The sequence below is a fragment of the Pelmatolapia mariae genome, linkage group LG20 (assembly GCF_036321145.2).
Source record: "Pelmatolapia mariae isolate MD_Pm_ZW linkage group LG20, Pm_UMD_F_2, whole genome shotgun sequence".
Taxonomy (NCBI): Eukaryota; Metazoa; Chordata; class Actinopteri; order Cichliformes; family Cichlidae; genus Pelmatolapia; species Pelmatolapia mariae.
This window is the reverse complement of record NC_086244.1, coordinates 42,428,808-42,440,269: the sequence shown is the minus strand read 5'-3', so window position 1 is coordinate 42,440,269 and position 11,462 is coordinate 42,428,808. Positions and strand designations below refer to the sequence as shown.

The 11,462-nt window shown below is 38.1% G+C and overlaps 1 protein-coding gene across 1 annotated transcript; it reads right to left on the bottom strand.

The window, feature by feature from the left end:
- dedd (death effector domain containing) lies at window positions 1–10,782 on the bottom strand. Its single transcript, XM_063464839.1, has 5 exons — window positions 10,487–10,782; window positions 6,981–7,612; window positions 4,904–5,008; window positions 4,664–4,801; window positions 1–2,641 (listed from the first exon to the last, which is right to left on the bottom strand). The coding sequence occupies exons 2-5, from the start codon at window positions 7,543–7,545 to the stop codon at window positions 2,235–2,237; spliced, it is 1,215 nt and encodes a 404-aa protein (XP_063320909.1). The 5' UTR covers window positions 7,546–7,612; window positions 10,487–10,782; the 3' UTR covers window positions 1–2,234.
- Between the last annotated feature and the right edge of the window lie 680 nt (window positions 10,783–11,462).

Below are 11,462 nucleotides of genomic sequence, written 5' to 3'. Positions count from 1 at the left end.
TTTAATGTAAAAGCTGGATTTAACAACTACCATAACATACAGTCAACATACACCTACCTATTTCTTAGATACGAACTTTTAACCTTGACATGAAATTCCACTGGATAAAAATATAAAATGTATGCCTCTTCTATATCATTCACAGTGGCCTGTCAAACTTGCATGTTCTGATATGTCCCAAAAGATGCCATTATGGCCAACACAATACGGGGCTTTTATTTCTTTCTTTCCTAGGATCAAAAATCATAATAAAAACACACGGAATTTTTATAAGGTTACATAAAACCAAATGCTAAATTCAGGTCACCATTTAACTAACTGATGAGAAGCTAGACAAGATTCAGTTACATTTTTAACACAAGTAAAATTTCATTACAACATTTGACAAAAAAAAAATGCATATCTGTAATGCATTAAGAGAAAATATTAAGCTGGAAAGTGAACAACTGCATTAAAAACATAGTTTGCTGATTACACAGTACACATTTGCTTCTCTTGAGTACTGGCCTGTTCATGTCGTAGGAGACTTTAGGGTAGGCATACAGAAAAACAAAGGAAAATGTAAAATAGCAGAATTACAGATTGGTGTTCCAGGTAACAGTACGTACTGAAATGATATTCAGTCTCCGATCTACTTCATCCTCGATATACTGCTATTACACATTTTCTAACTGAGCTTGCATTGGCCTGACATCAATGTCTAATTAGTCATTTATCCTGATGAATTGCATCCAAAAAGATGATTCTGCATATCAACATTTGATGGTGAACACTAACATTAACATTACATGTCATTGCAAGAAATAGGGCCTACTTTGAAACTAGTAAAGTATAGTTTGGTGTGATGAAAGGGCATGTATATGTCAGACATTGATACATTCTTAGTCCTGTCTTACACTTGGATTTATTAAACATAACAAGTGGTTATAATTTTAGGGGCGGGGGGCCACATGTGGTTTTCACAGGCACCCATCCATTATTAGTTTCATGTTACACTGTGAAAGCCTCCTACCACTAGAAGCATATAATTGTGCAACTTAAATTGTGGAGGATCAACATGCTTTACATCTTGCTATTATATTATTTTGGCTTCTACAGTGCTATTTTTTTACGCTTTATTTTCTGTTTGAAAGTTACCATACCTGTGACAACTGCTCTTTAAGGGATGGGATGAAATGAGATGTGATGTTATTTCAACACCTCCTGTACCACTATTAGAGGAGACAAGTTTAACTACATGCTCATGTTGTATCCATAGAAAAGATTGCTCTTTATACCAATTCTAAAGCTAAAGCTAGATGAGAGATTTGTAACCAATCACAGACAATCACCGACTCTCTGTCACCCACATCACTTTGGTCTGGCATCTTGCTTCCTGCACCTACTGACGTGACTGCACATACTGGTGTGAATTTCCCTGCTGTTTTACAGATTTGTGTTTAGTGTCGTTATAAAATTTATTCAACATCAGTCTTGCTTCATAGTTAACACAGCAAGTAGGTACAGGGTGACAAAGGAACTGACACACTTTCAAATCCATACATATTAAGAACACCACAAAAGTCCATTTCTCACTGGAAATAATTGAACACATTAGAATTATTCTCTTACATTGTTTCCATAAACTGGCAGTGACTTTACAATTGAATTTGAATTCACAGCTGTTGGCAGACAGAATGTGTTAAAGAATGCCAGGCACAGTAAAGGTGACAGGGAAAGAGAAGCTTGATCTTTGCAAAAGTGTTCACAGAACATTCTCTCGTTGGGTATGCCAAACAATTTGTAATCTACCTGGAAAAACCTGGGAAAAAAACACAAAACAAGTCTAAAAATAAGTACATCTCCCACTGGGAGTAACTTGTGAGAATTAAGTGTTTCCTGCATTCAAAATAACTTCACCTTAAAACAGGATTGAACAGTATCTTTAGGTTAAAAGTTTTAAATGAGCTGAGCTAACATACCACAAACAAGAAATTGGTTAAATTCAATGCACTTGTTTGATTCCATCCTTGAAGAAAATGAACAATAATACCAACTTGTTTGCATCACCCCTTTGTTTTTGCCAACACAGTTCCATTTCTCTGTACATGCTATGGAAAGGGATGCCAAGTAGATAACATATGAACTTAGTTCTCAAATATTTAATGGGGTTGGCTGGAAGTTCTTCAGTTCCTTTCAGGCACCTTAAACAACAATCACATCTCACTCTACTCCCTACCACCTGGAGAATGTTTCTAAGATACAGAGTCTTTGTTACCCACTGCTGAGCTCCCTCCACTTGTGACCAAATTACGGAGCAGTTTGCGTCGACCAGCTTGGTAGTCCTCCTCATCAACATTGACTAACAGTTTTATAGCCTCGTGGCCTACAGCCTGTTTTAGGGAATCTGTGATAAAGACCCCTTTGAGGGCCTCTAACAATGATCCATTGATGTAGTCCCTCCAAAAGGCATCCAAGTAGGTGAGCTCAGAAAATTTGATGTCACAGATGATGGAGCCCAAGTCTCGCGATTTTAGGATAGTGTTGGCCTGGTTGAAGCGCTCAAATTGCCGCTCCACTGCCTCTTGCTTGTTGGAGAAGACGTTGCCCTGAAGTGCAGATTCATGCTGGCAGTACTCAGCACGAACTCGTAGACGAATATCTGAAAGGGTTGAACAAAAACACAAAAAACAAGAGACTGTCAAAGTATTCTGGACAACTTCTTTGTCATTAATTGTCTTGTAAATGTTGTACAAGACAATGAGTATTTCAATCATTACAGTGTTAAAAAACAAACAAACAACAGAAGATATGCTTCAAACTCACACATCGCTTCTATACTATACCCTTCCTGATATTCCAAATAAAGCAACACTTCTAAAGGCAGCAGTCATATCAACTGCAAATTACCACATGCTTTTTTCTGCTCAGTGCAATTTGTAGTAAATTGAGAGCTACAGAGCTCATAAACCACATATTTGTAGTTTATTTAATATATCCCACCCAAAATGTTAAGTTCTGAAAGGCGATAATAAGCAACAAGGCTAGATTAAAAAACAAAAGGTAGTTCATCGAGACCATGACTTTCATTGCAAAACTAATTGCACTGCTTTAGTTAATACAAAAGACTGCTTTATTTCTACTCTTTTATCTCTTTGAACTGCGTGTGGACATTAAAGGTGCCCATTAGGGCCCATTAGGTTTGCTTTGAGGAAACATAATCTGTCTTTTCATCATTTTGCTGATGAGATCCAGATTTATTTTCATATGATATTCACTGCGGTTCTTGTTAAACTGCCTTAAAAACCTAATGAATTTGTTAAAGCAATACTTTTCGTCATTTTCATTAATGAAAGCAAAACAGAAATTGTTATATTTGGTTGTGCTAACCAGCTGATGGACTGTGCTGCCTCTTTTGGCTACTTGGGCTCATACATCCATGAATCTGATAAAAACTTGAGTGGGACTATCAACAGCTCTTTCAACTATATATATAGTATATATTAGGGCTGCCACAAACGATTATTTTGATAGTCGACTAGTCACCGATTATTTTTGCGATTAGTCGACTAATCAGATCATCATCCATTGGACGTAAAACTACAGCTTATTGCACCAGCAGCATCTGCTCTTATATAACTATCATTAGCTTACAGCTTTAAGTGTTTACGGTATGTGCTAACTAAAAATAAAGACAAGATGATTGTTTAATAAATTTTAATGAAATTTGCAGATTGTTTCGGTGAAGTTTAATAAACTCCTTGCTATCTAATATGTAACGGGACACCGGAGTAAATTCTCGAGCATCTCACACTTCTGATAATCAGTTGTCTGCTTGACATTTATTCAGCTGTGTAAAAACTATAACTTTAATCTCAGCCAAACCGATTTACTCAGGAACTAATAAAATACTAAAAAAAAGCCAAACAGTAACATTTTAAGTTATCTAAGTGACTTATGTATGTTTAACCTGAGTAGCGAAAGACTGCGGTGGGTTTGAAAACGATTTGCCGGGAGTCCGGTGTTCTCACGGGCTCTAGTGAGCCTTGCCCCCGGCTAGCTATCGAGCTAGTGGGTAACAGACGTCTCCGAAAACGTCGGAGCGCTTTTGAAAATATGTGGTGTCTTGATAAACTGAGCAGATATTTGAAGTTTACACAGTTACATTCTCACCTGAAAACATGTTAAACGTTTATTTTGTGACCCAGAAAGAATAATAAGAGTAATATTAAAACTAACTAGCTGCCGCCATTGTTGGAAACTGAGCTGGGCTGCGCTATGAATTCTGGGACAGAGCTACTTCTTCTTCTTCGGGGTTTAACGGCAGCTGGCATCCTTGTACATGCAGTGCTGCCATCTTCTGTTTCAGTCCGTTATTACACTCTTAAATCCTGCTACTTATTTCTGCGTCTTTTGGGATCTTACAAAGCTTCAAACGACGCGTCGACTATTAAATTAGTCGTCGACGATTTTGATAGTCGACGTAATCGTGACTAGTCGACTAATCGTGGCAGCCATAGTATATATATATATATATATATATATAAAATACATTTCAAGGTGTAAACCCCCCAAAATGATGCAGGGCTGTGATTGGATATGTTTGGTGTATATGTGCACATACACACACATAAGATAGTAGAATAAAAACACTGATAACGCAGTATATGCACTTTCTTCTTACCGCATGTTTGCTTCTCTCTGCAGTCAGCCGAAGAGTGAATTCTCTTCCGTTTGCGGTTTGGTACAGGAGGAGCTGGCTTTGTTTGTGCAGGACCCACGTGTGGTGCTGATGGGGAACAACAAATGACTGGCTGGGGACCTAGAAAACAACATTATTTTTATTATGTTTTTTAGTGATCTGAATCGTACTGTAAAATGTGAATAGGAAGACATAAGCGTGCACTCAGATGTCAGCACCCACCTGTTCTTCTGTACGGTACAGTGTCTTTGTTCTGTACTCTTCCTCTTGGTAATATATATCGCACTGATGTCTCTTCCAGGTATTTATCAACAGGGTCTGGGCACACTGAAAAGAAATGATTTCTGATATTATTTTATTTCAAAAGCTAATCCTCTTCAAACTACAGGAATCAGTCACACATAATGCAAAGATGACATGCAACAATCAACATTTATGTAAAGAACGGATTAAATTAGCTTTATGTGTATCATTTTAATGTTTGCATTAAGACAATACACAGATAAGGTGACGGTTCTAGAATGATGTCTTTACTCCATGCAACATGGTTATAAACAAAGGCTTTGAATCAAAATGGAACAGAATTAAATAAAAAAAAAAATTCATGTTAAAAAATGTAAAAAGTAAAAAGGCTTGAAATTCATGTTAGTGAGCCGGTGACACTGGATGATATTTCTGACTGCTGGATGGTTTTGTTTTCTTTTTTAAAGCTAGAGCTTAAATTACAGCATTGGGTATTACTGTTTAACATTACTGCATTTACTGTATATTGTCTCCTTAACTTCTTCCCCCCATGGTGTCTATTGTGCTGGCAGGGGAAAGCAAAGAGAAAGATGATATTTGCAACAGAAAAAAGAAAAAAAATAATCAGAATCTAGCATTATTAGTTGGTTCACATCCCATTTTATCTTAGGATGATATGGTATACCTCATAGTACCGTATCACCCCAACAGAACGCGTTCTCAGACTGCTGGTTTACTTGTGTCACCGGGGTATTTAAAAGTAGAATGGGAGGTGGCCCCTCTTCTGTGGTTTGGGTTTGTGAAACAGACACCCTCTCTACTTTTAAGATTAGACTTACAATTTCCTTTTTGATAAACTACATAGTTAGAGCTAGGGCTGTGCAATATTACCAAAAGTAATTTCTTATCCCGATAATGATGTATATAACAAAATTCTGTGCGTTTTCTGTAAATTCAGCGAACAGCTTATTTAATCACCACATCAAAAATACCATTTATTTTTTACACTTATATAATAAACAATCAAAACGAAGTAAGACTGGGCCTTAAGTAGCATTATCCCACAGTAAAACACACTAGATGACGCACACAGTCACACAAGCTGAGGCCTCCGGCTGTCATTACTGCTCCTGTATGGTCGTCAGGCAAACATCCTGTCTCCAAACATCGACTGCAGAGTGTCAGTCTTGGATTAAGTGCACCGTTAAGCTAACACAGGGGTGAGTTGCAGATGGCTGCCCCTACCTGAGCCTGGTTCTGCTAGCGGTTACTTCCTGTTTAGGGGGAGTTTTTCCTTATCACCATCACAAAGTGCTTGCTCATAGGAGGTCATCTAATTGTTGTGGTTTCTCTGTTTAATTGTATGGTCTTTACCTTACAATACAAACTCTGTGAGGCAACTATTGTTGTGACTTGGTGCTATATAACTTACTGAAGTATAGTGCATCCTGGTGCCAGGTGGTCCCCAGTTTAGTGATGGAGACGCACATGTGATGTAAACAAATTGGCAATTCATCAGACTAGGCACAGCTTTCCATTCCTCCATGGTCCAATGTCGACGCTTACTTGGCCACTGTTGGTACTTTTAGCAGTGCACGAGGCCAGCATGGGCACCCTGACTGGCCTGCAGCTATGCAGCCCCATATGCAACAAGCTGTGATGTACTGTGTATTCTGACACGTTTCTATCAAAACCAGCGTCAACATTTTTTTTTTTGGTTTAGCAACAGTACCTTGTCTGTTGGATCTGACCACATGGGTAAGCCTTCATTTTCCCCATGCATCAGTGAGCCTTGGCTGCCCATGACCCAGTCAATAGTTTACAGCTGTTTCTTCCTTGGATCACTTTTGATAGATACTACCTACTGCAGACTGGGGCACTGAGATGCCCCAACCATTTGTCTACTTATGACAACTTGGCCCTCGTCAGCCTAACTAAAATCCATTTTTCCAGTTTTTCCTGCTTCACACCACTCTAATGTAAATTCCTGCATGAATGTGCAAGTTATTTTTGTAGTCATTTATAGGACAACATGGAGTTGGTTAGATTAACTCACCGGCCTGCCGTTTCCTGAGTGTGACATAAGGCAAAAGGTCATGGCGGGTGATAATCCTTAGAAGCTGCAGCACATGTCTGAAGTTTGTCTCATCACAGCGACCCTGGCGCTCTAACGCCAGCAGAAAATCTCTTCCACTCCTGATGCCACCTCGCTCATACTCGTCAATCACATCAACAAACAGGAATGACAGTACCCTTACATCCCGATGTGTTAGCTGTGCTCCAACTATGTCAAACATACGGTGGAGTGAGTACAGCCCATGGGAGTTATCCACTGCTTCCTCAGGCCATGGTTCAAAGCCCCCATCTCTTCTGGTCAAGCTAGAGTTGGTGGAGGAAACAGAAACATTCCTGTTGACCAACTCCCCAGTAGTGGCTAAAGCACCAGGGCAGCCTGGCCTGCCTGTCAGAGGCCTATGTTCAAGAAGCCCAGCATTTGCACTGCTCTGACTCGACTCCAGCTGATTCGGGTGAATGTGAGGTCGGATCTGCTGAGCATTGGAGTTCTGAGCAAGCTGGGGAGGTATAAGAGCATTAGGGAGTTGAGGTTGTTGTGATGTCATCTCAGGGGCCAATGGTGACGAGGGATGCAAGAATCCCTGCAACTCCTCCTTCCAATCAATTGATGAACTACAAATAAGGAAAGGAACAAATACATAAATTTTCAAGCACTTCTGATAAAGCTTACCGTTAGTGAACATAAAGATAAATAACCAAACGTTAACATGATACAAACAAATAAATAGGATCACTCACATCTTACTTTTGAGAAGGCATTTAATTATAGGCATTATAGGCATAATTACAGTCACGGGTGGAAATTAAAATTGATCAGCCACTCAAACATTTAACCTGCCACTATCTTGCTTTTTTGTGTGTAAAAAAAAAAAAAGAAGCCTGGTGCTTCGGGGACCACGGCGTTGCTTTTTTATAACCATTCCCTTGTTTCCGGGTTTCAAAAAATGGCGGTTTTAATTTTCACGAACGAGACCGAGTGACGCTACTGACCAGCCAATCGGTGGCACGCAGTATGACGACGTTACATGTTAGTATCTGCTCGAATCGCATAACGGCATTTAGAGAAGACTAGCAGGTTTGTGCACTGTTCAAATTTCCACGCCACTTAACCTGCATTTGGGCAATGACTGGTGCTAATTTCCACCCCTAATAACAGTACAATGAACTACGTTATTTAGAGAAACAGAACAGAGCAAGTAAGTGTTTATTAACTCTGAATAAGATCAATGTTGCACATAAAAGGTTGGGTTTTTCTGAAAATATGAGTAATTTGCTTTATGTTGTATAAATGTGAATTACCTTTAGCTTTTTACTAAGTCGTTCTATTTTGTAAAAGCAGTTTGTGTCATGTACAACAATAATTCCCTCAAATGCTCACTCCTGAGCACCTTGCCTCTCTTTCACTCTCAATATCAGCAGTGAGTAAATCCATCATAAAGGAAACTTAAAAATGGAGAAACTGAGTGCCTCAAGTAAAGTATTGAACACTCCCAAGCACAACACAGTCAACACAAACTGAACATAAGGACAAGAAAATGAAAACTGATGCGTGCCCAAGCCCGTAATTATAGTGAGATTTTTTATCCAAATGAAGAGACTGATCAGTCTTTTCCAGCCTTACTGATGTCTCAACGCGCTAAAGGCCCTTTCCCACAGGACACGGTACACGCAGTGCTGCACTCTGAAACCTAGTTATTTCTAACGCTTGCGCCGGGCAATAACATTTCCCACTGCGCCAAGCAAAGCGCAGCGCAATCGTCCCAGCAAGTACTTGTGCATACCGCAGTCAAAATTCAAACCAGTTGAACTTTCACCACCGCATGCTGCAAAGTACCTTCACACGTACAGCTGCGCTAAGTTCAACTACACAAGGAAGGAAAACAAACTCTTTGTGTTTCTGAGTTCAGTAAATGTTTTGACTCCAGAGTCTTTAAGTCAGTCCTTTCAATGGTTCTGGGGATAGAAGCGTTCTTCTTTCTGGCACCGTTGTATTTTTCACTCTGTTGTATATAGCATTTGTATTCTATTTTTATCCTATTGTATATTTTATTCTATTTTATTCTACTATATATAGTATTCTATTTTTATTCTATTCTGTACAGTTGTGTACTGTATTTATTCTTATTTTATTTTATTCTAATTGTCCTTCATAACTTTTGCACTGTCCACTTCCTGCTGTGACAAAACAAATTTCCCACGTGTGGGACTAATAAAGGTCATCTTATCTTATCTTATCTTATTTTTTTTAATTAAACATTTGAACATATTAAAACACAAACTCGAATAGAGGATTTTGGGTCCTACGCTCTAGCTAGCACATGCTGTGGCCTATGTGAAAGGGCCTTTAATGTGCACACATTAATGACAACACTTTTTAATACTATGGACTCTGTACAGCAGCCGTCTCATACAGCTACCTGGGCTGCAGCAGATATCTTGCACTTAAACTGTATAATGCATTTAATCTACATTTATTTCCTCTCCTAATATTTTACACTACAGTTCATTCTTCATTTACAAAATATGTGCTTTGCTAACATTTGTGATTGGGCATATTCTGTAAACATCAACTCTTTGTGGGTGCGGACAAGATAATAAAGTTTAACTTTTATACTTTTACAAAAAGTTGAATTATTTAGATGCCACATGTTGGGTTGTTTGTTCTTCCCTTTCTTTATTAGAGGTTTCATAAATTTTTAATGTCACAGACGCCTTCATTTACATCTGATGTTCACTTTTCCTCACTTATACAATCAAGCAATCCACTAGGTGAGATAATGTGAGATGAGAATTTCTAAACCAAAACAAGGAAAAGGGTTTCTGACAGAGTATATCATACCCTAAAAATACCTAAAATACATGCACTGTTTCATGTCCACTTTAATGACTATTAAATTCCATACTGGATTCTGGGAACATTCAGACTGAATGCAAGTAAAATGTCAATATAAATGCCCGTTTCATCACCGTCCCAATGCCTGCGAAAACAACAAGCATTATAAATCACTAGCCAAATACGAAAATGTCTGCTTATGTTGTGGCGACTGTAATTCAAAGTCCTGTTAGCATTTATATAAATTCACGAGCCCAACTCACTTGAATAGTTTCTAAAATAAAATAAACAAGAACCACTTCCATCTGTGCAGCAAACCACAAAACAGGTTAACAGCTAGCCACGTACCAAACGGAAGTTAGCTAGAAAGCTAACTACATTTAAATAGATTTAAAGAAACTGCAGTTTGGTTTTTTCGTATGATTGCCACATCCCTGTTATTGTTCTCTAGCTTAATAACCACTAATATGTAAAGATTACGCAATACAATGCTACACCGATCTTTATGAATTACGTTATTTGTTGTGACTCCTCATCGATTTAGTCATGATTTCATGTAAGCTGTAACGTCACCTACCTACAGTAATAAGATCAGTAAAAAATTACAACGAAACAAAAGATATGCATAATTATCAAAGATACATTTATGTTACCTTTAATGTGTCCTGATGAGTCCGAAGCTATCAAACTTCAGTAGGCAGCTAACGGTAAGTTAGCTTCTCGGGATGTAATAGCAACGCTTCTTTGAAGGTAGAAACCAAGTTTAGCTACGTTTAATGTTTTGGTCAACTGCACGATATTAGTTAAAGACATAGGTTTCCACCCTATTAACATGCGGCACTGCTGCTTTCAGGGAGAGTTTCAGATACGAGTTCGTTTAATGGTTTTGGTCTTCAGCCTGACACCGTGGGAAAATAAGGAAACAATTTTCAGTCTTCAGCTAAAATGAAAGAACTTCCAGTTCAGTGATCAGTTCAGTTCCGGTGTTCGGGGTACTCAAATTAGCCACTCGCTTTGTGAAAACCCCTTGGTAGTACACAGACGCGCTCGTATCTGCAGTTCAATATAATATTATCTATGAGTTTTTGTGCAACCTCATGTTGTCATGACTGGATAGCTTATTAAAATGTAACATGGACGGTCTGTGTCATTGGTTAACCTTATTCTTATGCGGATTCTCCTGTGATATTTGATGACAGTAGTTCATATCACCAAATCTGCTTCTGTCAAGATACGTATATATATATATATATTTATATATATATATATATATATATATATATATATATATATATATATATATATATACTGAATTAAAAAAGACTTTTTGGTTCCTAGGCACCAATAGTAAACCAAGTGAACTTGTCTAAAAACTTGCCTGTTTTTTTATCTGGTGAATTACCACGATTTCCGATGCACAACACATCAAACTCTTATTAGTTAATTAGACGCACTAAATTAAAAACAAAAAACAACAACAACAAAAAAAAAACGCACTACAAAACAAGCCGGTAATATATCTACATAATATCCAAGTGTTGTCAAACAAAACCTAATATTCAACCGCTGAAATTATTTTGTTCTTTATTAGAGAACAAAATAACTGTTCTCTAATAAAGTTGGGATTCT